Source organism: Capsicum annuum, chromosome 4 (genome assembly GCF_002878395.1).
Source record: "Capsicum annuum cultivar UCD-10X-F1 chromosome 4, UCD10Xv1.1, whole genome shotgun sequence".
Classification (NCBI taxonomy): domain Eukaryota; kingdom Viridiplantae; phylum Streptophyta; class Magnoliopsida; order Solanales; family Solanaceae; genus Capsicum; species Capsicum annuum.
Genome location: NC_061114.1, coordinates 2,769,765 through 2,797,195, shown reverse-complemented (window position 1 = coordinate 2,797,195; position 27,431 = coordinate 2,769,765). Strand labels below are relative to the sequence as shown.

At 36.3% G+C, this 27,431-nt stretch overlaps 5 protein-coding genes across 7 annotated transcripts in view; 4 read left to right on the top strand and 1 right to left on the bottom strand.

The window, feature by feature from the left end:
- LOC107868399 (probable LRR receptor-like serine/threonine-protein kinase At1g53420) overlaps positions 1-15,179 on the top strand; it is a gene marked incomplete in the record, with an annotated part of 44,521 nt that extends 29,342 nt beyond the window's left edge. Inside the window, 8 exon segments of the mRNA XM_047410558.1 lie at positions 7,906-8,019; positions 8,447-8,568; positions 8,657-8,864; positions 8,947-9,169; positions 9,404-9,551; positions 9,632-9,839; positions 12,077-12,170; positions 14,201-15,179. Coding sequence (XP_047266514.1) covers positions 7,906-8,019; positions 8,447-8,568; positions 8,657-8,864; positions 8,947-9,169; positions 9,404-9,551; positions 9,632-9,839; positions 12,077-12,170; positions 14,201-14,237 — 1,154 coding nt within the window.
- On the top strand, positions 7-7,453 carry LOC107868398 (probable LRR receptor-like serine/threonine-protein kinase At1g53430). 2 transcript variants are annotated; one of them, XM_047410560.1, is made up of 19 exons: positions 7-660; positions 1,377-1,448; positions 1,600-1,671; positions 3,291-3,362; positions 3,472-3,543; positions 3,640-3,711; positions 3,836-3,907; positions 4,190-4,261; positions 4,353-4,424; positions 4,515-4,586; positions 4,691-4,762; positions 5,430-5,495; positions 6,040-6,102; positions 6,317-6,382; positions 6,581-6,616; positions 6,710-6,762; positions 6,979-7,131; positions 7,263-7,343; positions 7,418-7,453. In XM_047410560.1, the coding sequence occupies exons 1-18, from the start codon at positions 578-580 to the stop codon at positions 7,274-7,276; spliced, it is 1,254 nt and encodes a 417-aa protein (XP_047266516.1). In that variant the 5' UTR covers positions 7-577; the 3' UTR covers positions 7,277-7,343; positions 7,418-7,453. The 2 variants fall into 2 exon arrangements, with proteins under 2 accessions (XP_047266516.1, XP_047266515.1); XM_047410559.1 differs by having other exon boundaries at positions 7,244-7,343.
- Positions 15,180-16,236: 1,057 nt separating the features above from the next.
- Positions 16,237-18,756, top strand: LOC107869314 (E3 ubiquitin-protein ligase RSL1-like). Its single transcript, XM_016715855.2, has 2 exons — positions 16,237-16,948; positions 18,556-18,756. Exons 1-2 carry the CDS (start codon positions 16,338-16,340, stop codon positions 18,626-18,628), a joined length of 684 nt encoding a protein of 227 aa, XP_016571341.2. The 5' UTR covers positions 16,237-16,337; the 3' UTR covers positions 18,629-18,756.
- Positions 18,757-19,064: 308 nt separating this feature from the next.
- LOC107869315 (E3 ubiquitin-protein ligase RSL1-like) lies at positions 19,065-22,241 on the top strand. Its single transcript, XM_047411438.1, has 3 exons — positions 19,065-19,320; positions 20,848-21,451; positions 21,986-22,241. Exons 1-3 carry the CDS (start codon positions 19,065-19,067, stop codon positions 22,056-22,058), a joined length of 933 nt encoding a protein of 310 aa, XP_047267394.1. The 3' UTR covers positions 22,059-22,241.
- A 583-nt stretch (positions 22,242-22,824) lies between these two features.
- Positions 22,825-26,648, bottom strand: LOC107869890 (E3 ubiquitin-protein ligase RSL1-like). 2 transcript variants are annotated; one of them, XM_016716294.2, is made up of 3 exons: positions 25,647-26,648; positions 23,878-23,955; positions 22,825-23,017 (listed from the first exon to the last, which is right to left on the bottom strand). In XM_016716294.2, exons 1-2 carry the CDS (start codon positions 26,582-26,584, stop codon positions 23,883-23,885), a joined length of 1,011 nt encoding a protein of 336 aa, XP_016571780.1. In that variant the 5' UTR covers positions 26,585-26,648; the 3' UTR covers positions 22,825-23,017; positions 23,878-23,882. The 2 variants fall into 2 exon arrangements, with proteins under 2 accessions (XP_016571780.1, XP_016571779.1); XM_016716293.2 differs by having other exon boundaries at positions 23,891-23,955.
- Between the last annotated feature and the right edge of the window lie 783 nt (positions 26,649-27,431).

Below are 27,431 nucleotides of genomic sequence, written 5' to 3'. Positions count from 1 at the left end.
GCATTGTAAGGTTGCATACAATTGACACTTATGGTTTGATTCTTCCTTAGACCCCACGCATAACTAGAGATTAGTACCACAACGTCTGATCAAATATGTGCAGGTCATCCTTGTTTTATGTATATTCAACAACAACAACAAACCCAGTATATTCCCACCTAGTGGGGTCTGGGGAGGGTAGAATGTACGCTGTTCATACCACTATCTCTAAAGAAGTAGAGAGACTGTTTTCGATAGACTCCCGGCTCAAGATATAGGACAATAAACAAAAACATCCAAAGCATGAAACATGATAAACCTAACATAGATACGACATCCACAAAAATAAAGTAGATTACCAATCAAAAGACACCAAAGCCCACCTAACTACTGACTACGATTCAACCACCCACCTTATCCCTCTATCTTAGTATTTTTCCTCCAAACCTTCCTATCCAGGGTCATGTCCTCAGTGAGTTGTACCTTGTTTTATGTTCATTATTTTAGTCTTAAGTTGTGATCTCAAGGGCGATAAAAATTGTTGCGTTATTTTTAACTATGCAACGTTGAGATTTCTGATTGATGTTTTCGTAACATAATGAACTGCAGTGATTTCTCCAATAGACGATTAGAAAGTAAGATCCCTGAGAACTTTGGAGACCTTCAATATTTAAAAAGCTTGTAAGTAAACCTAAACAATTTCTGCTCAGTTTAAATCGCATTACATCATAAGCATACTTGAATATTTTGCATTTAATATCATTCCATTTTTTAGATTCCAGTTGCATTTTGTACGTGAATGTAATAAATATTATTGTCATTAGTTTGTTTGATAACCGTGGTGTCCAGGACAACTTTCAACACACCCCAACTAATTCTACGGGATACCTGCCACCTCCCACCAGCAATAGGGACTCGGTTACTCTATCCACCAAAGCAAAGGATAGATGGGAAGAAATCACTATTGTTTTTGTCTTGGCTGGGATTTGAACCTGAAAACTCAACAGTTTTCACCCTCTTCATTGACCGCTGGGCAACACCCTTGGGTGCAAGATTTCATGTGCCATAGATTTCATGTACCTCTTACAATACTATGCGTCGTAGGCATTTATATTTTGAGGCAGGAGTTCCTATAATGGAACGCATGCCCCAAGAGATATACATAAGTAGCAAAGCATTACAAAATTTAGTACAGTGTTATTAAAAATGCTAATAACCTAGTTGCATATCAAAACGTCTTTAGAAGTAAATAAAGAAGAAATCAGCACTCTATGCTGATTTTGGGTTTTGCATCCTTACTTTAATAATTACATGGGAGCTCAAGCTAAAAGGAAAATGTCTTGAGCACTCAATATTATCATATCCGAGATTCGATAATCTATTTTGGTTGATCGCAGCTATTTGAATGGAAACAAGTTGCGTGGATCAATTCCTGAATCATTTAAAAAGCTGGCGAGACTAGAGAATTTGTGAGTAGTTTCATAACTTCAGCTGCATATTTTTCATTAGAAACTTATTTATCCTTTTTTGAAGCTTTTCATTACCATGCACACAATGAAGCTCAATAAGGAACTCTCTTTCATGAATTACCTGTGATGGTTAAGATGTTTTATCTGACAGTTCTCTCTGTGATAACTCATTGGAAGGACGCATTCCACCTTTCCTTGGTCAGATGACATCTTTAAAAAGCATGTAAGTCACTGGTTTACTTTTTTGTATCAGCTTTACGACTCAAGCCACGTGCAATTTCTATCTACTTGTTTGATTAACAACTTTGTCGAATTTAATGAACTGATTTCCTGCAAATTGTGAATCAAAAAGAGGGAAATCTATTGCTCCCACTCATCTCCATCAAGCATAGAAAATGGAATAACTTCTATTTGACTGCTTTACAGAACCGGAAATTCTTTTTTGTCAACAGAATAATCATAACGAAATGGTTCTTGTCTGAGTTTGATTGCTCGCTGTTGTAACAATGTTATGACATCCTAACAGTGGCGGATCTACCATTTGCTGAGGGGGTTCCGAACCCCCTTCGGCGAAAAATTATGCTAGATATGCATGGTTAAAATTATTTTTTATGTATATATATTAAATATTGAACCCCTTTGGTTAGTTCGTATGTTCACTTATAAACCCCTTCGTGGATATCTTGGCTCCACCACTGCATCCTAATAGTAGTTGATGACCCGGAACATACTGTTGCACATGAGAATGAAATGATGGATGATGATGTTGTACGCACCGAATAAAAAACGGATGGTTGAAACTCTAAACGGCGAAGTTTATCGGGTGTTATGTGATAGCAATGATGCTTACCAAAGTAGTATCTTCATCCAGGTCCTCGTCTCTTTTATATGCAATCTGTATATTGGGACATTGCAGGAATATCAATGTAAAGTTACTTTTCTAGGATATATAGAGTGGTAAAGCACTAAGGAAAAAGTTTTTTTTTTCTTTTGTCGACAGCCGTTTGGAGTGTTGTTTAAACAACTTATCGTCTATAGAAATAGAGGTGATTTCATGCCAGCTTGTCCCATGTTTGCAAGGAAATGTGAAGGATGTTGATCATCAGTTCGTTCATTGCAAAGTTGTGACAAAACTGTGGCGTTTGATGCTTTACTTGTTTGACACTTGCTCGGTTATGCATTACTCCTTCAAGACAACACTTGGAAGTTGGAACTTAAGAAGTGTTTAATGTATCACATTGGTTGAGGGATGGGTTGTTTGTGGTCTTGGTCAATCCTCACGTCATGAACTAGCTTTTAGGGTTACGTTAGGCCCATGGTAAGAACCAAACTCATCCCTCTTATTGTTTGTCACAATGTAGGCGGCCCATATTACTTTTTTCGATGCTCCATTTGGCAAGCCTAGGATTGCGGTGGGTTGTTAAGTGTCCTCCATCAGGTGAGGGATGGGTTGTTTGTCTCCTTATATGGTCTTGCTCAATCCTCAACTCATGAGCTAACTTTTAGGATTGAGTTACGCTTACGTTTGGAACTAGACTCAGCCCTCTTATTGTGTATCGCAATGTAGGGCCCTCATATTATTTGTCCACACTCTAGTTGGCAGGCCTGGGCGTGCGGTGGGTTTTTAACTGTCCCATATTAGTTGTGGGATAAAATGTTAGTCTCCTTATATAGTCTTGAAAAATCATCACCTAATGAGCTAGATTTTATGTTTGAGTTAGATTCAAGGTTCATGAACAAGACTTTAAGTTGACACACAAAAAGAAATCATTAAAATTCACTCGAACTTCTATATTGGAATCATATTTAATCATTAAAATCTAACCTTGGTTGCCATTACAGATATTTGTGCAAAAACTTCTTCGACCAAACAATTCCTCCAGAATTAGATTCTCTCCCATCTTTGGAATATTTGTAAGTCTAAAGCTGTGATCTCATGTTGTCCTTTCTATTCCAAAATAAATTATTATTATCTTGTTGTCTTAACACATAATATACATTTTTCTTCTTCTTGTTCTTTCAGAGATTTGGGAAATAACTTTTTATCAGGGAAAATTCCGAATGAGTTGGGAAATATTGAGAGCCTGATTGAATTGTAAAATCCTTGATAAGATCCACACTTCTACATTATCCTACTTTCCGTTTGGCTTAGTGCAAACATGAATCCCCATATATTTGCCTTCACAATTAGGTACCTCGTTGATAATCAACTCTCGGGTGTACTCCCGGACCAGCTTGGAAATCTTGTGAATCTTGAAGTGTTGTAAGTATATTTTTATTGATTATTCCTACGATGTACTGCTAACTGTGAACCTCATCATGCTGGATTGAGTTTCATTCAAGGTTAACAAAGAATACAAGGTTACTTATGTAGTAAATGATTTCAGGAACTTTCAGAACAACGAATTTATTGGTCCCTTGCCGCCGAGCTTCAAGAGTTTGAATAAACTGACATACTTGTAAGTATCTACTGTCTTATCTTTCATTCTCATTTAGCATCTGATTAAACAAGAAGAGAGAGGATGGTGCTGCTGTGGCGAAGCCAAAAGTTTCATTAAGGGTATTCAAGATTTGATATAGAAGGAAGAAATTATTTTCTTTTACCTATATACTTTGTATAATTTTCTATATACATAGTATAATTTTTCGACAAAGGGTGTTCGACTGGCCACCCTTCACTACATGTGGCTACGACCATTTGATGACTTTTAAACCAATTGATTAATATTCTTTCTCTGTAGCAATGTGCAAGGGAACAACCTCTATGGAGAAATCCCAGATATTTTCGAGCAGTGGCAAGATCTCCGTATCATGTAAAACTCATGAAGTAACTGTATACTTTTATACCATCTATGCATGTTTTTTTTTCAAGACTACTGATTCTTCTCTGCACATGTTGAGAAGGAATCTGATGGGGAATAGTTTTTCTTCACCTTTGCGTGGCCAATTCTCGAAGCTGAAGAATCTAGCAGAACTGTAAAATCCTGTAGCTTTTCGATGTACTCATTCTTGAAAGGAGTTCTCCCAAACTTTGAATTATTATATATGATATAATATCTTTTTCAGGCATATCAGTGACTTAATTGGAGGAAGCTCGTCGTTTCCAGATTTATCTGGAACGAAAATTTTGAGAGTTTTGTGAGTCCGCTGACACCTGAAGTTTCATGGTTATTGGATTAATAGTTTTTCTTTTCCTCTTCTCCAGAAATACAGTTCTATTTTCTAATTTGCTGTTTATCTAGAACATTGAGGAACTGCTTAATAGCTGACCGCATCCCCGTTGAGATATGGAATTTACCTGACCTGCAGTATCTGTAAGGCTGCTTCTGCAATAAATATCTCCATTTCTTTTCTTTAGAGATAAGGGTCAAAAACACACCTAAAGTACCCTGGTTTTGCGAGTTTCATACCTAAACTATCAAGTGTGTTATCAACCATTAGCTCTTTACTTTACGAAGATGAAGGCATGCTTTTGGTATGGGAAAGTCGATGATCCAAATGTTCTCCTCTCTGACTGTGCCTTTTTCATATGTAACTCTTCATGATCAAATCCTTCCTATTAAAGTCTCCTCAATCCCGTGTTTCAACATCTAATATTATGAGGGCAATCTTAGTAGCTCAGTTGGTTGGCTATCTTGGCTACATAAATTTTAACCTTGTTGTTGAGGGCTCGATTCCCCATATTATAATCCCCTCCCCTACCTCCAAATTTGAAAAAAATCTAATATTATGAGGTTTATTAGAAAATAAGTCGTGTATGGATAGAAGAGGTCCGCCAGGCTAAACTCATAAAGTGTGCTATCTTTGTCTTGCTCCCGTTCTGCTTGACATCATACAGAATACCAAAAAAAAAAAATAGTTGAAGCGCGTGGAACAAAGTGAAAACGACTTAATTGAGTGTAAACCTGTCACTATATAAGCTATTACATGTTTTCTGAACAAATATATAAAGTAATTCTAATTTCTTTTCTCCTGATGCAGGGACTTGAGTTTCAATAGTTTGTTTGGTGGAATTCCACAAGCTGTTGACAACTCGCTGAATTATATGTAAGCCATCTTGCTTCTCTAACTAATCGTTAAATAAAAAAGGCGATCTTACTTTTGTAACGAAATGTAGATATATGTAGTAGCAATATTCTCGTAGTTTCTTGTTCTTTAATTTTTGGATATCACATGTGTTTGTTTGTGCTTTGATTATATCAGTATTTCATTGTTGTTACTATTCTTTGTTTGTGCTTCGATTATATCAGTATTTCATTGTTGTTACTATTCTTTCTTCCGTATGTTGTTGTGTACTGTTTTCCATTACGCATTATTTCATTGTTCTTACTGCTTTCATTTCTGTATTCCCTTTATCAAACTACTTTTGAAATGCATTTCTTAAGTCGAGGGTCTATAGGAGCTTCTCTATCTCTACGAGTTAGAGGTAAGGTCGGCATACACACTACCCTCCCCAAACCCCACTTGTAGGATTACACTGGGTATGTTGTTGTTGTTAATTCCTATCGTGATGTCGAAACATTGGTTTTTATCACATTCTTTTCTTTTCCTGCTCGGTATCAACTGTCATGATCTGGTGTGGTGTTTCCAGATTTCTAAGAAAAAATAATCTCAATGAGACAATTCCAGCTTGGATGAATGCTACTTCATACGTGTAAGTGCCTTTTGCATTAATATATTACTTTTCGGTTCCAAGTTCAGACATTACTCGCAGCTCCTAGGAAATTTATCTTGTTACGCTGAGGAAAAGAGTAACAGAATGAAACTACATCGAAGTGATCAATTGAAGAGATTTTCTGTGACGACTTTCTCTTTTCATCAATTTTTACAACGTATTCTGCCACTCACTCATCCAAGTCAAAGTGCAGGGATGTTTCAGAAAACCTTTTCAGAAAGGTGAGCATTAGCCCCGGAAAGACACCAAACCCTAACTTGTAAGGACGATTTCCACATATCTTGAAAAATCTTATTCGTGTGCTTCTTAGCTATGTTTCTTGGACTCTCCAAAAATTTTACTGCACCTGTGTTAGATTCTCCAAAATGCACGACTTTTAGAGTATCTGAGACACACCCATTGACACTTTTGAAGAGTCCAAGCAACACAGTTTCTTAGTATCTTTTCTATTTCCCAGGAATCTGTTCAAGTGCTGCTCCAATGAAACGGATGAGTAAGCTCTTTCACCTGTATCTCAAAGAAATAATTTGGTCTTGTAAGAAAATTGATCTAACTTCTATACTCTGTGAGTAAATTTTGAATATAGGGTTGCAAAGCGGGACCAAGTTGATTTCAATTGTACGAAAGGAACTCAGTTTTGTAAGTACTAACAACTTCAGACGTGAAGTGATTTAAATATACGTCTTATGTTATGTTCATTATGACTAGCTTCATAGATACTCCCTCATTTCCAATTCGCTAGTTTGTCTTTTCACAGTGTTGTGTTGCTAGAGTGATTCCGTTCCAGATTAAAGTTGCTCGCATTTTAAGCTTACAAATGCACCATGTACTAAAAATAGTATCTCCGTTTTGTAGATGACCATTTGTATATAAACTGCGGTGGTGAGTCTGTAACAGTTAACGGAAGAGTTTATGAAGCTGATGTAAATCCACGTGGTGAATCAACTTTCTTTAATAGATCAAATTGGGGCTATAGTAGTATGGGAAACTTCTTATGGGCACATCGTAGTAAGTACATTCTAAATGATACCTGCCAAATTCATGCTGGTGATGCCCAATTGTATCGCTCAGCACGTTTATCCCCAATCTCCTTGAAATATTATGGATTTTGTTTGAAAAGTGGTATGTACGACGTGAAGCTTCACTTTGCTGAAATATCTAGTCGCAATAATAAAGATTCGCATAGCAAAGCAGGGCGACTCTTTGATGTAGATATCCAGGTAAGGTACCAAAACTATCAAGTTGTCGATCAATATGCAATCATATAGAAGAATTTTAGATAATATTTATGCAGGGAGATAACAAGCTGAAAAACTACGACATAGAAAAAGACGCGGGAGGTGTGAATATGGATAAAACAAAGGAATTTACTGTTCCTGTGGATATTAACGGTCGACTGGAGATTCACTTATACTGGTCGGGAAAAGGGTCGGTCTTATACCCATCAGTGTACTATGGGCCACTTATATCCGCAATTACAGTAACTCCAGGTATTCATTCTGTCTGACTGTTCAGCATTTTACTAAGGGAAGCCTTGGAGCAACGATAAAGTTATTTGTGACCTATAAGTCACGGGTTCGAGCCGTCGAAGCAAACTCTAGCTAATGCTTGCATTAGGGTCGGCTATCTACATTACACCCCTTGGGGTGTGTCCTTTCTCTTGACCCTGCGTGAACACGAGATGCTTTGTGCACCGGGCTACCCCAACTATTTACCATTTTACATGGTTTTGGTCCCTATTTTGTGATTAATATTTCACGATAACAATTTATGAACCAGCTTATGCATCAGAACTGCCCGTTGGAGTGCTTGCTGGAATTTCTGGATTTGCATTACTTCTTCTAATATTGTTCATAGGTATTTCCTGGAAAGTCCAAGACAAATTACGTCAGGAAGGTAACACTATATATGTTTGCCACTCTATAGTCAAAGTTGTAGTTTTGTCTTTTCAAGTTGTCACACGTTGATTGTGGGATGGGAATTGGTCTCCTTATATAGTATTCGGCAATCCCTAACCACGTGATCTAGTTTTTGGGATTGAGTTAGACCCAAGATCTATTTCTTATCATGGTATCAGTACCAGACTTATCCCAATTCTTAGTTTACCTGATATTGGGCGGCCACGCTTCTGTTGGCAAGCTTGGATGTAGGTTGTCGGGAAGTTAAGTTGTTCCATATTGGTAGTTAGATTTTGGGGTTGAGTTAAACCTAAGATACATTTCTTGTAGTTATCGGTTTTAATCACCATCATGTGAATGATAGGTCTTTACTTTATTTATGTTTCAAATTCCTCTGATATATATTTACTAATGTGTAAATATAGAGCTAGAACAAGTTGAATTGTACCCTGGAGGGCTTTACAACTACCGGAAAATTAAAGCTGCGACGAAGAATTTTGATAGTAAGAACCGGCTTGGTGAGGGAGGTTTCGGGACTGTCTATGAGGTTAGCTAGAATCTTTACTCATTATAGGTTATGATCTTTTGTAATATCTTTTACAGTTTCCTTCAGTTAACACTTGACCAATGTTCAGGGCACTCTTTCGAATGGGACTGCCGTTGCAGTTAAAAAGCTTTCGGCAACAAAAGACGGAATGTGGGAGTTTGCGGAAAAGAGTCGTGCAATTGCTGGAATAAAACATCCGAATCTTGTAACACTAATGGGATGCTGTGCAGGCAAAAACCAACTTCTGCTTATCTATGAGTTCATTGGAACCAAGTCTATTGAAGATGCATTATTTGGTAACGTCTTCCATTTATGAAAAATTTCTTCGTTAAGCCTCCACACTTGTAGTGAAGAACTTACAGCTTTGATTACGTACAGGTTCAGACGATAAACTTAGAGCAAGACTCGATTGGCCAACGAGATATAGAATTTGTCTTGGTCTAGCGGAAGGTTTATCTTTTCTGCACGAGGGGTCCAAACAGGAAATTATACACGGGGATATTAAACCAGCAAACATTATTCTTGATGATGATCTAAATCCGAAGATATATGATTTCGGATTTGCAAAGCTCTATCACAAGCAAAAGTCAGAAGGATCAATGTAAGAACAACTCTTTTATCCTAACTTTCCACGTGACATGTTTAAGACCACAAGACTAAACTGCATTGTACGTTCTTCATATCATTAGGTTAAGACTGCAAGATACAAAAGTCTTCGTTACTTTCTTAAACTTCGTGTCAAGTCAAAACCAGACAAACAAATTAAACGGAGGGAGTAATACCTTATACATTGGCTTCCACAATTGCATTTCTCACTAATGGAAACCTTTTGCAGGTCATACACAGCGCCAGAAGTTAAAGATCGCCCCTTAGAAGCTAGCGCGGATGTGTATAGCTTTGGAGTTGTCACACTTATACTTTTCAGCGGAAGGAAAATCAAAACCCCGAGGGCAGGTGGTGAAACTGACTACCTCGTGGATGAGGTGAGTAAAACTCAACTTGCTACAATAGTTATGTACATTAACTAGACAAAGTTATTGGTTAATCTTATTGAGTACTATAGGCAGAAAAAATGGATCGGAGGGGAACTCTAATGGAACTAGTCGATCATAACCTGAGTTATGACTGGGAAGAAGCACAGATGATTCTACGATTAGCAATGGTATGCATAGATTCACCGCCATTCAGACCAACCATGTCTACTGTCGTAAAGATTTTAAAGAAAGAACGCTCAATCCAAACCATTTTGATCAATCCGGCTACGCCTGAGGGTGAGTTCTTCATGTAGCAATGATCAATGCGTCTATGCTAGTACATGAGTATCATATTTGCTTTAGCAATGTGCTTGACCTGGGGTGGAGCTAGAAGGCAACTTACGAGTTCAGTAGAACCCAATAGTTTGTCTGTCCTAAATCTTGTATTTATATGTACAAATTTTAAATATAGAGTCCAGTTATTAGCACTTGAAGTCGTTGCTGTAAAATTCAAATCCTGAATCCGCCTCTATGCTTGCTGGTTATGTAAAATGGTTGTGTGGCCTTAATGAGTTGGAAAAATGATGAGGATAATATTTTGGTGATCTTTGCGAAATTAAAAGTTTTTCGTAATGTCCAAATGTTAAATTGAAACACAGTGATATTGAAGAAGAGTGGCATATTTTTCAAGAAATGACTTACTATTTTTTTTGGTCTTTGATGGAAAATATTTTTCTTTGATTAAACATTTGAATTTCAAAGTATTAAGCTGCTGTTTGGCCAAAGATTTTTGAACTTAATCAGAGTTCATCCATGATAAACTCTGCAAACTGGAATGAAGAAGAAGAAAGAAGAAAAAGAATGCTGAGATAGAGAAGAGTTTAGATTAATCTCATTGATTGAATCTTGATCTTGTGATGTACAATGTGTAATTAGTATGTTTATATAGCTAACCATAGAAGGTTCTAGAAATGAACTACTTAACTTAGTTGGCTACAAGATACAAAGTTAGTACTGTTTTCATAGTGTTAGTTGCAATGGCTGAGCTGACTTCCCTTCTTTCAACACTCCCCCTCAAGCTAGGTAATCCCAAATAGATTAAGGATACCTAGCTTGGATATAAGATATTCATATCGAGCTTTGTTGAGCCCTTTAGTTAGTACATCAGTTGGTTGTTCCCCGGTAGGAATGTAGTTGACTGTTAGTAGTTCTTGATTGAGTTTCTCCCTTATGAAGTGACAATCTATCTCAATGTGCTTGGTTCTTTCATGATATACAGGGTTGGATGCAGTTTGCATAGCTAACTTGCTATCACTATAAATCTTAGCTGGTTGTTTCACTTCAACTCCAATCTCTTTTAGAAATCCTAGTAGCCAGACAAGTTCAGCAACAGTTGCAGCAATGCTTCTGTATTCAGCTTCAGCTGAACTTCTGGAAATAGTATTTTGCTTCTTAGATTTCCGAGAAAGCATACATTCACCTAGCTTCACAAAATAGACAGTAACTGATCTTCTTGAGAATGGACATGATGCCCAGACTGCATCACAGTAAGCTGTAACTTCTGTTTTTGGTTGACTTGATAGTAATACTCCTTGTCCAGGCTTCTGCTTAATATGTCTGACCAACGTAGCAACAACATCCATATGAGACTTCTTTGGTTGTTGTTAAATACAACAACTTCCGTATGAGTCTCTGGTAACCTTGTATATTAGTTGGTGGATTGTTCACTTCTTGCTCCTGGTTGTAGACATGATCATCATATTCTTTTGTTGTGAGATTAATGTTTGTGTCAAAAGGTGTTGCTCCTAATCCCATCTCAAATATAAGTTCCAAGACATATTTCCTTTGGCGCATCAAAATGCCTTCCTTTGACCTGGCAAACTCAATTCGTAAGAAGAAATTTAGCTTACCAAGATCTTTAATCTTGAAGGCTTGCTGAAGTTTTCCTTTTGTGTCTTCAATCATCCTCAGAATATCACCTATGATGAACATGTCATCCACATAGACTAATACAATAGTAATACCTTCACTAGTCTGCTTAGTGTATAAAGAATGATTAATTTGACTTTGTTTGAACCCCATCCTTATTAAAGCTTCAGATAACTTGGCATTCCACTGCCTGGGAGCCTGTTTGAGACCATACAGGGATTTCAAGAGTCTAGTTTCTTCTCCCCCGGTGAGTGTATGGTCTTGTAAATGCTCTTGAATAGACCATACATTCACCAGATGGATGTGTATAATGCTCTTGAATCCCTGCGGCAAGTCCATGTAAATCTCCTCATGTAGATCACCTTGTAGAAATGCATTATACACATCCATCTGGTGAATGAACCAATGTCTCTGAGCTGCAATTATGAGTATTGTTCTAACTATTTTCATCATCACAACAGGAGAAAAAGTCTCTTGAAAGTCAATACCGTCTTGTTGGCTATAGCCTTTTGCAACCAATCTAGCTTTGAACCTTTCTATTTCACCAGTAGCTTTGTATTTTATTTCGAAAATCCGCTCGCAACTAATAGGTTTCTTGCCTTCAGGTAAGCTAGTGATATCCCAAGTTTTGTTTCCTTCTAGTGCTGCAATCTCCTCCTTCATTGCTTCTATCCACCTTGGATCTTTCACAGTTTCACTGTAAGTAGCTGGTTCTAATTTTGATGGTCCTTCTGACCATGACTTATTCCTGATTTTCAGCCTGTGGTTGAGATGTGTTTGGAGTTTGAACCTGATCAGCCTGTTGCACCTGTGTCAGTTGCTCTTGTATCATGTGATCATTAGTTAGTGTTCTCAGTTGGTGTTGAATCTTGAGAGATTTGTATGTTCTACACCTCCATGTCTAACCAGTTGATTAGAGTCTCATTGAGTTTGGTAGCAGTTGACTATTGGGAGTCATGCCTCAGGTTTTTAAAAGGGAATACATCTTCTCTGAAGTTGACATCCCTATTAACAAAAAACAGGTTATTAGTATGATCATATAATAAGTAGCCTTTCTGAATATCAGAATAACCCATCAAAATACATTCTCTAGATCTAGGTTGAAGTTTATGAACTATCTTAGCATAGTATAAAGGGAAATGTAATCTAGTACAGTTGTGGGAAGTCTATTGATAATATACACAACTTCTTTAACACACAAGCCCCAAAACTTAATAGGCACTGCTCCCTGAAATCTGGTGGGCCTAGTGATTTCCAGGATGTGTCTATGCTTTCTTTCAGCCACTCCATTTTGCTGAGGGCTGTAGGCACATGTAGTTTGGTGAATAATACCTAAGTTGCTACACAATGTAGAACATATAGAGTTGAAAAAATCCTGCTCCATTATCAGTTCTAATGACTTTGATGTTTCTATCAAATTGAGTTTTAATAAGTTGAATGAACTGAGACATTATTACACACACATCAGATTTGAGTTTCAAAAGATAGATCCAAGTCATTCTAGAATATTCATTGACTATGGTTAAGAAGAATCTATTTCCTTCAAATGTGGGAACTCTATAAGGTCCCCGTACATCCATATGCATCAATTCAAATGTAGAAGTAGATTTGATACAAGTAGTTGGAAAAGGAAGTCTTACTTGTTTTGCACAAGGACAGACAACACATTCATTGATTTTTTTAAAAAATATTATACCAGTAGTTATAGGCAGAGTTTTCCTAAGTACATGAGTAGAAGCATGTCTTAATCTTTTATTCCATAAGACTATGTCTAAGTTGGCATTATCGACTACGGAATCATAGACAGAATTAGGAACAGAATAAAAAAGATTTGATCTTTTTGCTATCATCACAGTATCATTGATAGTAGTGGTATTGGAAAAGATGTAGAGTCCATCAGCTTCTCTACCAATCCCCTTCACCTTCCCATTATAGAGATCTTGAAACACACAGAGATCGGGATAAAAATATACAAGACATTGTAACTCCTTTGTAAGTTTAGAAACTGATAATAAATTAAATTTAAATTGAGGAAAGTGAAAAACATTTGTGAGTGTATCGGTGCCAAATATATTGGTTGAACCAACATGTGTGACTAAAGATACGTCACCATTTGGTAAGTATATTCTTTTTGGAGTACAATTACTAGTTATGGAGGATTCATTTAGTGCACTGTGATCAGCAACCATATGGTTGGTTGCATCGTGTCTATGATCCATGAATCCATATTGGTGGAGCCTGTTGACTCTACCATTTTACCTGTTGTATGAGCTGAGTATTTAGACTTGTCTTGTTTATTTAACAGTTGTAAATCTGAGTATACTGCTCATTAGTGAATACACAGGGACTTGTCTATGAACTAGAGCCTCCCATCCCAGAGTTGACTGTAGATTGGAGCAGTTATCTTGAGTGTGAGCTGAGTGAACCAGTTAACTATATCCATGTCCTGCATTTTCCTCCCCAACATTACACACTGCATTTGCACTTGCATAGGTTCCCATTCTCTTCCTAAACTTGAAATCAGTAGGATAACCAATTACTTTCCAGCGGTTCTCTCTGGTGTGACCCTTGATCTTTCATATATCACAATACAAATTGTGTTTTTTCGTGAACTGTTTGTGTTGATGGTCTCCACTTATGGGGAATATTGTTGTTTCAATACTTTTAGAATAGCCATTTTTGTCATTACTCCTTGTAAACATGGCTAATTCATAAACCTGTAATTGCAGGAGTAGAGCCAAGAATTCCTGCACTAGCTCCTACTGATTTTTGAATTTCATCACTGATTACCATAGCATATGCTTGGTTAATAGATGGTAGTGGACTCATGAGTAAAATTTGACTTCTTGCCTGACTATAAGATTCATTTAGCCCATCAAGAACTGAAATAGTTTTCACTTTTGGAGATGAGCAACATAATCTTTGGAACTCTCACAGTTAAAACTAGGTATTGGAACCAAAGCCTCAAATTCTTCCCACAAATCTTTCAGCCTTGAGTAATATAGGGATACAGAAGTTGTTCCTTGATACAATGTGGCAATTTCTTTGTGAAGATTGAATGTTCTTGAACCATCAAGCTTATTGAGCCTCTCACACAAATCATTCCAAACAGTTTGTGCACTAGTGGCATACATGATCCCACCTAATAGATTTTTGGCTACTGCCCTTATAATCCAAGAAAGCACTATTGCATTTACTCTTTCCCAGTGGTTACTCATTTAAGGAGGGAATTTATCCTTAGAGCATGAACCGTTTACCATCCTAACTTGTTTCTTCCTAGCAAAGACAATCTCATGGATCGAAACCACACAGAGAAGTTTTCAATTCCAGTTAACTGAAAAAAGATGATCTGCAGCCACTTACATCTGATGGATGCATAAATAGTGGATGGTTATAATCAAATCCCACTGAATGTTGAACTCCAATTGCTCCACTAGCTGAATTGGCTGATTCTTCAGCATGTACATCATTGTTAGAAGCCATCACTATAGTTGTTTTCTTGATGTAATTCTTGTATGTGATCTTTGTAGATTTCATAGTTTAGAATTTGAGGAAGTTGAATCACAGTAATGGAAATGATTAAACAAAATCGATTGTTCTCTGATACCATGAACTTAATCAAAGTTTCTCCATGATGAACTCTATAAACTGGAATGAAGAAGAAGAAAGAAGAATAAGAATGCAGAGACAGAGAAGAGTTTAGATTGATCTCATTGATTGAATCTTGATCTTGTGATGTACAATGTGTAGTTAGTATGTTTATATAGCTAATCATAGAAGGTTCTAGAAACGAACTACTTAACTAACTTAATTGGCTACAAGATACAAGGTTAGTTACTAACTACTTTCCGGAAGTTATTACTGTTTTCATAGTGTTAGTTGCAAGGGCTAAGCTGACTTCCCTTCTTTCAACAATTTTAGGAGTAAACTTTTTTAAAAAATAAATAAATTGAAAATGTTGTTCGTGAAATTTAAATTTGGTTCATTTTCAAGTTTCAAAAACTTGCTTAGATCAATTTTTGGGTGAAATTTCACCTCCAATAGTAAAACTTTACATTTTTTTCAAGTAAAATGTCCGTCCAAACACAACTTCAAATTTCTAAAACTATTTTCCAACAGAACGTCAAAAACTCTTTTTTTTTTTACCAAGTTTCAAAAAAAATAATTAGTGAGGAACTACTAATGAAATTTTTTACTAGATTAAAAATGTCAAATAATAAATACACAATATTAAAAAAATCATTTAATTGAATTACAATTCTATCCCATATACTTCGGAATTACGATTTTCAAAAGATGGTCAAAATAAAAACATTCCCATAATTCCTTATGTAAATAAAATAGGGAGAATATATTTATTAAATTCCTAACGTACATTAAACAGGAAATACATTTTCAAGAAAATTCTTTAGATTCTGTCGTATAAATATTTAATATCTTTCAGTATATTTAGCTCCAAATCTTTTGAAAATCTTTCTCTTCTTAAATCATTCCATTCTAAAACTCTCACACCCTTATTTTTAGGATTTTCATATCTTTGCAAAATCCAAATTAATTAATTGAAATAACAATTCCATCCAACGTGTAAGGGTATAAAAATAAAATAAAAATTATACAAGGCCATTTTTACATGTTATTAGTGTAAAAAATTATTTATATTGTACATGTATATAACTTAAACTCTTAATTCTTTAAAAAAAAAAAGATTTTGCATAGAAGTTGAAAGGTTAATTTTCTCCCCAAAAAAAGAAAACTCATTGTCTTCTGCAACATCAAAAAAACAAAAAAAAACCTTTATGTGAGGGTTATAAAAACCTAGTTGAATTTTAATTCTTGTGGTTTAATACAAAAATTAATTAAGCATCAATGGAAGTCACAACAAATCCAAATTTATCTGTTCATATAGATGTCCAATGTAACATTTTTACGTGTGATATTTGTGTTGAGGAAAAATCTATAGTTGAAATCTTCAAAATTATGGGATGCAATCATTCTTATTGCAAAAATTGCATTGTTAAGTATATATCTTCAAAACTCCAAGAGAACATTTCTCGAATTTCGTGCCCCGTTACGGGTTGTAACGGGGAACTGGAACCGCAAAATTGCGGTTCCATATTGCCTAACGACGTGTTCGTTAGGTGGGGAGATGCGTTGTGTGAGTCGATGATTTTGGTGTCAGAGAGATTTTATTGTCCGTTTAAGGATTGTTCCGCGCTTTTAATTGATGAATGCGCGGGCGAAAATAAGGTTATCGATCAATCGGAGTGCCCGGAATGTAGGAGGTTGTTTTGTGCAAAGTGTAAAGTTCCATGGCATTCAGGATTTGTGTGTGAAGAATTTGACAAGTTTAACAATGATGAAAGGGAGGTTGAAGGTTTACAACTTATGCAACTTGTTAAGAATCAAGAATGGCAAAGATGTCCAAGTTGTAGGATGTATGTTGGGAGATCAGAAGGTTGTGCACAAATGAAATGCAGGTTAGTTTTTAGTCCATAAGATTTTCATATACTGATTATGGTAGAGGGTTAGTTGGTAGGCGTTCAACCGTTATGGCAGGATAGAGTGCTTTGTTTGTATCTGTCTTTTTCATGGTATTTTCGTGTAGTAGTAACTTGTATGTTTTTTGTTTGTTATACTGTTATATGTCCTGAGCTGGGGGTCTATTGGAAACAGCTTCTCTACTTCATTTGAGGTAGTGGTATGGACTGTGTACGCTTTACTTCCCCAGACCCCACTTTGTGGGAATGCACTGGGTATGTTGTTGTTGGTGTTGTTCATTTTCATATGCTCTCTGGTATACATTACACGATGCTGTATTTTTCTAAAAGCAACTACTAATGCTTGCATGAAAGTACAGTACTGTCTACATCATACTCCTTGGGGTGCCCTTTCACGAATCTTGCTAATGCGGGGTGCTTTGTGTAACCAAAAGATCTCCAAATCAGGATCAAGCCCAGAATCACTAAAAGGAAGAGCATGATACACTTACCAGTTCTTAGAATTGGCATTACTCTAACAGAGAAATGCCCAAGAAAGATTGTTATAAGAGAGAGAGCTTTTAAAGAACAAATTGTTCATAATGTAATTGTTTCTAGGAAGACAAGAAATTCCTACTAACCAGACAGAAACCCACCGACTCGGCTTCTTAGATTTAAGGTGATTTGTGTATCTACCCCAACTCTACTCCTTGATGAAGTTCATCAATTTCCGTCCTTTTACGATCTTCTGTGTTTAAGTGATTTGTAGGGTGAAACATTCATAGTACCTTTTAAGTGATTTGTGTTTGAATAGTCTTGATCATGTCCTCGTTGAAAGTTGCTCTGTAAGACATCTAGCTAGTTGTCTTTCAGAGAAATCTTAAGTTTTAGCATTGAGAGTCGCTCTACGATACATCTAGCGAGTAGTCTCTGACTTGGTATTCGATGCAAGTCTCAACCCATTTTTGGCTTGCCTCGCTTTCATGTGACCCTTTTTAGTTGATTAAGTAGTATTTTCCTCGTAACTAGTAAAGTTTTTGCGATGGGGCCAGGAGGTCACGGGTTCAAGCCTTGGAAACAGTCTCTGGAAGAAATGCAAGGTAAGGATGCGTACAATACACCCTTGTGGTGGGGCCCTTCCCCGGACCCTGCACATAGCGGGAGCTTTAGTGCACCAGGCTATCCGTAAGTAGTATTTTCCTCGTGCAATGGTTGTATGGGCTAGTTCATGGTGCGATTGTTATGATATATACTTTTTCTTTAGTAGGTTTATTAATCGTAAGTCTTAGCCCATTCCTCGATTGCCTAGCTCTCAGGTTGGCGCTTCTACTTGACTAAATTATTCTACTCATCCCATGGTGTTGTTAACTATGACGTACATAACTTCTTCTTTACTAGGTTTATCTACAACATTCTTACTTCAATTCTGTCGAAATCATCCATCATCAAACAGTATAAGACCTTAGCGATTAATGCGTGTGGGATCCCAACTTCTGTATTTATAGAACAATTTAACGCAGATTTTTTGAGTTTTTAAAGAGTACGAGCAACAGAGATCAGTTGTATATCGAAATCTAAATGCATTATTGGTGTTTTTAAAATTGCAGGTGTGGATGTGACTTTTGTTACAAATGTGGAGCTCATTCAAGTGATCACTACTGCAGTAATTGTGGTACTTAGAAGACATTTACTTTACTTTTAAGACATGTGCAATAGACCCTAATTGTGGTCCGGTTCTTTCTTGGACCCCACGATGTGCTGAGAACTTTAGTGCACTAGACTAGTGCCTTTTTGTTTTGTAATTCCAATTCAAGTGCTTTTTGGAACATAATTAATGAGTAGTGCTACTTATCATAATTACATAGAGTAATTCGCAATTTGCATCTCTAACGTATGATCGCTTTTGTGATTTACATCGTATTCTATTGTTTTTATTGATGATGATTTCCACCAGAATCTTCCTAATCATAATGCACGATCAAAATCGAGAAAAAGAGGCCATTGAGAATAACTCGCAATTATATTCTAAGCAGAGTGTTACATCCATAGCGGACTCATATATTTTGGGAACGACAAGAAAAAGAAAGAGAACAGTACTGATTCCCAGAACCTCATCATGTCTACAATCACAACTCAAGTCATTGATTGTGCTACGGCGAATAACTCTCTTGAGACTTTCAGCCCTTTGTATCATCACCCATCTGATTCCTCCGGTACGCAACTTGTAAATTCAATATTTTATGAGAAAGGATATGCCGGTTGGAGTCGGGCACTTGTCATAGCTTTGTCAGCTAAAAACAAGCTCAGTCTCATTGATGGTACGTTATCTGAACCTGCTGTTTCTACTGCTCGGCACAAACTTTGGTCCAGGTGTAATGACATGGGATAATTGCAGATTCTGTGCGCTATTCCAAGACTGACGGAGAGATCTGGAAGGAAGTAGCTGATAGATTTGGGCAATGCGATGGTGCTCAGCGACGCTATTCAGGGATCATCCTATATTGCTGGGTACTATACACGGGTGAAGAAATAGTGGGATGAATTGGATGCCATCAACACTTTGGATCACTGTTCCTGCAACTGTACCTGTGGAGGAAAGATTAAGACGCAGAAATCTCATCAAGATGGTAGATTAATTCAATTTTTAATGGGGCTTAACGAAAGCTATTCTGGGGCGAAGAGCAACATTCTCATGCTAAATCCACTCCCTACTGTCGCTCATGCCTGTTCACTTCTGATACGAGACGTGAAAACGAAATCGGAAACAACACGAAACACATTGAATACAAAATCACAAAAACAAGAAAATAAGGAAATGGAACGATTGACATAAACTGATAACGAGAGGACAACCACGGGTATATCAAACCCGAGACATTCCTATCAATCACCAACAACACCAACCTCTTACGAGGACCCCACAGGAATGACCCCGAGCAACCCACGTTTCTAAACAATCCGTAAGCTCCCAACAAGCTTAACATAAACACTCGCAAGTGTATTTCAAAACATATCCAAAATCATCTACCTAAAAATGAAATAAAACTAGCTATTGGGCCCAAAAGTGACCGAAAGCCCAAACATAACAAAGTAGTCTTCATTTTCCCGATCTCCTCATGGGGATTGCAATTTTCCTCTTGGTCCCTAAACCGTCGCCATGATGCACTTTCACTTGTATCAACTTCTCATATAGGATGAGAAACAAAAGGACTGACGATGCTTTCTTAGCTGCAAATTCAAGGTTCACCAACTCAACAAGACATTCAAAACAGATCGGCATTTTCAGGAACAGACGGGAAATTCAGGCCAAATTTTGACAGACCTTTTAACAATAGTCATTGTAAGCTGACTAATCATTCTGTGGAAAGTTGTTACAGGTTAATAGGTTTTCCCCCGGATTTCAAGTTCACCAAATCTCAGCAAATGGCCTCCAATAATGCTGGATCGCCTACTCACAAGCAGTACAAAAACCCGATCTCTATCAATTACATCACGAGGTGAAACTTGGTCAACAAAGTGCGCAAAATTCTACTGCCACTGTTTCGACCAATTGTGTTGGTAGTATTATCACACCTCTTTTTAATCCTAACTCGTATTTCGTCATCTTGGATTCTTGACTCTAGTGCATCAGAAAACATGACTTATGAATTCAACCTATTAAGTAATGTCACTTCTCTTCCCTCAACTTAATATGTTCACCTACCTAATTCTCTTAAATTAAAGGTCACTCATAGAGGAAGTGTTACTATTTTCCCTGATCTCATTTTGGATAATAATGTTCTCTTTGTCCCTGATTTCTCTAACGTATGATCGTTTTGCCTCTATAATCTCAAGAGTCACACAATCCTAGTTTAAAATTCATTTTGTGGCATAATGCAAAAACTAAGCATAAACGGAAGTCACAAATCCAAAATCATCTGTTCATATAAATGTCTACAATGACATTTTCATGTGTGATATTTGTGCTGATGAGAAATTTACAAGTACTGATATGTTCAAAATTATGGAATGCAGTCATTCTTATTGCAAGAATTGCATTGCTAAGTACATATCCTCAAAACTCCAAGAGAACATTTCTCGAATTTCGTGCCCCGTTACGGCGTGTAACGGGGAATTGGAACCGCAAAGTTGTGGTTCCATTTTGCCTTATGACGTGTTCGTTAAGTGGGGAGATGCGTTGTGTGAGTCGATGATTTTGGTGTCTGAGAAATTTTATTGTCCGTTTAAGGATTGCTCCGCACTTTTGATTGATGAATGCGCGGGCGAAAATATGGTTATCGATCAATCGGAGTGCCCGGAATGTAGGAAGTTATTTTGTGCAAAGTGTAAAGTTCCATGGCATTCGGGATTTGTGTGTGAAGAATTTGACAAGTTGAACAATGATGAAAGGGAGGTTGAAGGTTTACAACTTATGAAACTTGCAAAGAGTCAAGGATGGCAAAGATGTCCAAGTTGTATGATGTATGTTGAGAAATCTGAAGGTTGTTTACACATGATATGCAGGTCAGTTTTTAGTCCAAATGATTTTCATGTTTGTAGGATGACGCATTGGAAACAGCCTCTCTACTTCATCTGAGTTAGTGGTATGGTCTGCGTACACTCTACCTACCCAGACCCCACTTTGTGGGAATACACTGGGTATGTTGTTGTTGTTGTTGTGTTTGAATAGTCTTGATTTCCTCGTTGAGAGTTGCTCTGCAAGACGTCTAGTTAGTAGTCTATGAGAGTTGACATCCTCGTTGAGTGTCATTCCGCGAAACATTATATTCTTTTCGCCTTTAAGTGATCTATATATATGGCGAAAAAAAACATTTTTCTTTTCGATATGTCTTAACATCCTTGTTGAGACTTGCTTTGCGATAATATACTCAACTTCTTCGTTAGTAGGTCCATTCGCGGCTTGCATTGCTCTCATTTAGTGCAGTCGACATATAAAAATGGACGAAAAGAATAGTTATATATACGTGTGTATATATATATGAGAATTTTGAATGTCTGAAAAGTCCGAACAACTTAGTAATGTTTTCGCAATTGCAGGTGTGGATGTGAATTTTGTTACAACTGTGCAACTCACTCAAATGGATATTTCCGAGACTTCTTGATTGGCTAGTTGTAAATAGCCGCGGGGCTATGGAACAAATGATTATCTCGGACCTTGGTTCTTAGAAGACATTTACTTTACTTTTCGAAAATTTATCAGACCTAGGTGTAATTTGCAATTTGTGTTCCCAACGTATGATCGTTTTGTGATCTACACTGGGCATGTTGTTGTGGTCATTGTCGTGGAATTTGAAATTTGCTATGTGAGGGAGGCTCTATGCCAATATTCTAAAGTTTTACCCGTGCAGTTTGAAACTCTATGACGATGACTATTTTGCAATTACATGTACAAAAAAGCGACTATTGTGAATTTTTATGCCAATTTACACTAGTTTATCGACTAGGTATAGACAACGTTAATGAGGTTGAAACACAATTTTTAATCGGCGTAGCTTCAGGTCCTATTATCCCCTGAACTCAATTTTAACATATTTTGCATTGACTGGGCCCCATTTTAGGTAATAAAAGTGTCACGTCAGCTAAAAAGATTGATAAAAGGTGTCATGACAGCTAAAAAGGATGACAAAAGTACTCTAAAATTTAGTTCAGAAGGGTAATAGGACCCCCGTGAAGTTGGGAGTTTGTCGTAGCAAATTTGGTCATAGTTCAAGGGTACTAGATGCTTTACTCTAAATTTTTTGGCTGAAATGAGTTTTAAAGTATAATGATCAGTGAGAATTCATATAGTCGATCCCAACTTATTTACGACAGAAACATAGTTGTTGTATATTTATGTAAGAAGAAACTACCAAATCAATAAACAAAATGAAACAACATTCAAACTTAAGAAACAAAATATAGTTAGAAAACAGACATTTCTATGTTCAGATATCAACTATTTCTTTAGTCATCACCTAAAACACAAATCTGAAAATCTAAATCCATAATTTAACCCAAAAATCAGACGACGAAATCACGCGTTCGCTTTTCTTGCACCCTCAGGAGATACCTACAATCTGTCCAGTGTACCTGAAAAATACCAAAGAACATATCTCAGTTTCCTGCTGTCGGGAACTAAGTTACTCGAACTCTTCAAAAATGTCTTCGGGTGAGTGTCAGATCCTCCAAAAATAGTGTATTTTTGAAGGATCGGAGGATCCGACACGGGTGTGGCTGCATTTTTGAAGAGTCCGAGCAACTTAGGCCGAGAAGATATACAATAAACCTCTCCATAACAATGTCGCTTGTCCAGACACATTTTAGCTTCTATACCAAAATGTTGTTCAATATAACATATAACACGAAAAAATTGGTACCAGGAAGAACTTAGACACTACAGTGAAATGTTATTATATAAGATGACTGTTATAGAGAGGTCTGACCGTAAAACATCAAATAAACATGAAAAAATTGGTACCAGGAAAAACTTAGCCGCTATAGTGAAATGTTATATTATACGGGATGATTGTTATAGAGAGGTCTGACCGTAAATGAACATGAAAAAATTGGTATCAGGAAAAACTTAGCCGCTATAGTGAAATGTTATTATACTGGATGATTGTTATAGAGAGGTCTGTCCGTAAAACATCAAATGAACCAGAAAAAATTGGTACCAGCGAAAACTTAGACGCTATAGTGAAATGTTATTATACAGGATGATTGTTATAGAGAGGTCTGACCGTACAACATTCTCCATCACAAGACCAAAAAAGAGGACGGAAACACAAGACAACCAGTCTACCAGAAGCGATAAACTATATATTCTAAGAAATCATTGGGAATGACTTGCGATTATATTCTAAGCACAGCGTTACATCCATAACAGACTCGTATGTTCTGGGAACGACAAGAAGAATAAAGAACAGTACTGATAAGTTTAAACGAAATACGTCGTTTATGTACCACAACTTTTGCAGTAGTGATTAGATGATTCTGCTCCACATTTGTAACAGAAGTAGCAGCCACACCTGCAAATGTTAAAACAATGATGCATCAGAATTTGGCTACAGTAAGTTGCTCGGACTCTCCAAAAATGTTGAAATACACTATTTTTGGAGGACCCGACAAGCACCTGTCGACATTTTTGAAGAGTCCGTGCAACATAGGTCTACACTATATAGAGATAAAGTATGCACCAAATTATTTACTTGAACTGTGAATCTATAGTGTTGAGTTCATACTGCGACTCTTTTTGCTACAACAACAACAACATACCGAGTATATGCCTACAAAGTGAGGGTAAAGTGTACGCAGTCCGTACCATTACCTCGAGTGAGACAGAGAGGTCGTTTCCGGAAGACCCTCGGCTCAAGACAAAAACAATCTAGAGAAGGACCGAATATAAGAACAGGAAACAATAGGCAGCAACAAACAACGGATAATAGCAAAATTAAGTCTACTACACTCTAAGTATCTGAAACAACAAACATCACCAAAACTCCACACCTACAAATGTTAAAACAGTGATGTATCAGAATTTGGCTACAGTAAGTTGCTCGGACTCTACAAAAATGTTGAAATACACTATTTTTGGAGGACACGACAAGCACCTGTCAAAATTTTTGAAGAGTCCGAGAAACATAGGGCTACAGTATATAGAGATAAAGTATGCACCAAATTATTTACTTGAACTGTGAATCTATAGTGTTGAGCTCATACTGCAACTCGTTTTGCTACAACAACAACAACAACATACCGAGTATATGCCTACAAAGTGATGGTAAAGTGTACATAGTCCGTACCACTACCTCAGAGGTGACAGACAGGCTGTTTCCGGAAGACACTCGGCTCACGACCGAATATAAGAACAAGAAACAATAGGTAGCAGCAAACAACGAATAATAGCAAAATTAAGTTAGTACTACACTCGACATATAGCACTGCAACATTTAACACGGAAAACAAGATAAAGCACACCTACCTACTATCCATCTACCTTAATTCGCGTCATCCACGCCTTCCTATTTAAAGTCACGTCCTCGGTAAGTTACCTTAATTTCCAAAATGCATTAACTTTGAAAATAACTTAAAACTTATTTTCAGCTTAAAGATCATCAAACTATAAGACAGTAAAATTACTAAATCTAACAAGTGCACAACAACAACAATATAATCCCACAAAGTGGCGTCACATAAGGTTAGAGTGTACGCCAACTTTACCTCTACCTCAGAGGTAGAGAGGCTGTTTCCGATAGGCTAATATAACAATATTTCACTACAACTACTATGTTTTTTTGTGAAATCGATCTTTCCTGTTACATTATACGATATGTTCTCTATAACAACATTTACAACTAAAAAATTCCCAAACAAACTACGCTATTATAGAGAGATTTGACTGTACCACTCACTTAAAACGTCTAAAACAACAATGTAGAGTGTATGCAAACCTTATAAAGAGGTATATGTATAGAAGCCGCTTCCTATAGACCATCGACACATTATAAATCACGAAAATCATGTAACTAAATCGATCTTTCCTGCTACATTATACTATATGTCCTCCATAACGACTAAAATTTTCCAAACAAACTACACTATTATAGAGACGTTTGATTGTACCACTCACTTAAAACGTCTACAACAACAAAGTAGAGCGCATGCAAACCTTACAAAGAGGTATAAAAAACCGCAAAAATCATGTAACTAAACAACTAACCTGCATTTCATTTGCGCGCAACCATTAGTCCTCGCGACATAAAACTTACATCGCGGACATCTCTGCCATTCTTGACTCTTAGCAAGTTGCATCAGCTGTAAATCCTCTTTCCCCCTTTCATTCTCATTCAATTTCTGAAATTCTTCACATACAATCCCAGAATGCCAACCAACTTTACACTTGGCACAAAACAACCTTCTACATTCGGGGCATTCCGATTGTGTCACAACAAAATCGCCACCATTTTCATCAATCAAAAGCGCGGAACAATCCTTAAACGGACAATAAAATTTCTCAGAACCCAAAATCATCGCCTCACATAACGCGTCTCCCCATCTATCAAAAACATGTTTAGGCAAAATCGATCGACAATTATATGGCTCTAATATACCCTTACAACCTACATTAGGACACGAAATTCGAGAAATATTTTCTTGAATTTTCGTACCTAAGTACTTAGCCATGCATTCTTTACAATAAGAATGACTACACCCCATAATCTTGAAAATTTCATTAATAGACTTCTCATCATAACAAATATCACATGTAAATTTACCATGATCAACATCATCATCATCGATAAAAATCGACTTAATCTTCGAAATATTTGAACCTAAAAACTTAATTTCACCATCAACATGAATATCACACGTGAAACTGTTATCATGCACCTTGTCATCACCAATATAAATTGATTTATATTTCGAATTTTTTACACATTTAGTATCCCAATAATGAATTTCATCATCTGAAGAATCTTCAGACAGATCAACCATCAATTTTTTTGTACCACTAGAACTAGGTTTTGAAAACTTGCCAATTTTTTCTACTGAAATTGATTCAATAAATATTTTTCCTTCACCTTTGGATGATTTTGGGGTTGAATATTTCACTGAAAAATCATCATTATCTTCTGTAATATCAATAAAATCCACCATTTTTCTAGTTCTTTTTTTTTTTTGGACTAAGCAGCAAGAATGGACGTTTGGATGCAGATTGTTATATTTATGGACTTAAAATTGTTACTTGACCCTATACTAAAAAAATATTTATTTTTTTATTTTTTTAATTCTTTGTATTAAATAACAACGTGAAATAATAGTCAAATTTAAAGTTTTAAAATATTATTTATAAGTTTAATTTAGTATAACCATAATTAAAATTTTATTAAGAGGTATTGAAGGGAGTAGAAGTTAAAAGGGTTACTATAACTCTTACGATTCTGAGGCAAATAAAAGGTTTTTATTTTTTTAATTTGGTAAATAAGAAGACAATGACACTTTTTAGGGATTCGAAAAGGTAACAATTTGAACTTTGAATTTAAAAAAAAAAAAAAAAAGAGGCAATTTTTTCAAAATATTTTTGGTATTTTTTGGGAGAGTACAAGTAAAAGGTATTATTGGAAATAAATTTTCTACCTTTAGTACTTCCTGTTCGTTTTTTAGCTATTGTAATTTCTTTTTTAGATTCAAACATACGCAAATATTTTAAGATATATTTTTAAATCATACTGCAAATAATTTTTAATTGATATAGATTTAGTTTATAATAAGTATATTGGCTTGTAATATTAGTTAGAATATAATATGTATGGAAAACTAAACCATGTTCTAATAATAATTAAAAAAATTATTAGTTGATGATATATTAGTATTAATTGAAATATTGCGAAATGTTTCATTAATGAGGAAATTGTGTCGATTAGACTTTGTTGTGAGAATATTTTTCAAAATGACATTTCTTCATAAAAACAAACATATTCAAGTTCTTTTTTTCAAAGAAGTC

What these genes read in the sequence shown, in the direction of transcription:
- LOC107868398 (XM_047410559.1), top strand. Translation starts at nt 578, where the DNA reads ATGAACTGCAGTGATTTCTCCAATAGACGATTAGAAAGTAAGATCCCT. An exon ending in CTGGCGAGACTAGAGAATTT is followed by an intron (nt 1,449 to 1,599) that starts GTGAGTAGTTTC and finishes TTTATCTGACAG; the next exon opens with TTCTCTCTGTGATAACTCAT. An exon ending in TGCTCCAATGAAACGGATGA is followed by an intron (nt 6,617 to 6,709) that starts GTAAGCTCTTTC and finishes TTTTGAATATAG; the next exon opens with GGTTGCAAAGCGGGACCAAG.
- LOC107869890 (XM_016716293.2), bottom strand. Translation starts at nt 26,584, where the DNA reads ATGGTGGATTTTATTGATATTACAGAAGATAATGATGATTTTTCAGTG. An exon ending in TGCGCGCAAATGAAATGCAG is followed by an intron (nt 23,956 to 25,646) that starts GTTAGTTGTTTA and finishes TAACATTTGCAG; the next exon opens with GTGTGGCTGCTACTTCTGTT. An exon ending in TCACTACTGCAAAAGTTGTG is followed by an intron (nt 23,018 to 23,890) that starts GTACATAAACGA and finishes GGTATTTTTCAG; the next exon opens with GTACACTGGACAGATTGTAG.
- LOC107869314 (XM_016715855.2), top strand. Translation starts at nt 16,338, where the DNA reads ATGGAAGTCACAACAAATCCAAATTTATCTGTTCATATAGATGTCCAA. An exon ending in TGTGCACAAATGAAATGCAG is followed by an intron (nt 16,949 to 18,555) that starts GTTAGTTTTTAG and finishes TTAAAATTGCAG; the next exon opens with GTGTGGATGTGACTTTTGTT.
- LOC107869315 (XM_047411438.1), top strand. Translation starts at nt 19,065, where the DNA reads ATGTCTACAATCACAACTCAAGTCATTGATTGTGCTACGGCGAATAAC. An exon ending in GCACAAACTTTGGTCCAGGT is followed by an intron (nt 19,321 to 20,847) that starts GTAATGACATGG and finishes CATAAACGGAAG; the next exon opens with TCACAAATCCAAAATCATCT. An exon ending in TGTTTACACATGATATGCAG is followed by an intron (nt 21,452 to 21,985) that starts GTCAGTTTTTAG and finishes TCGCAATTGCAG; the next exon opens with GTGTGGATGTGAATTTTGTT.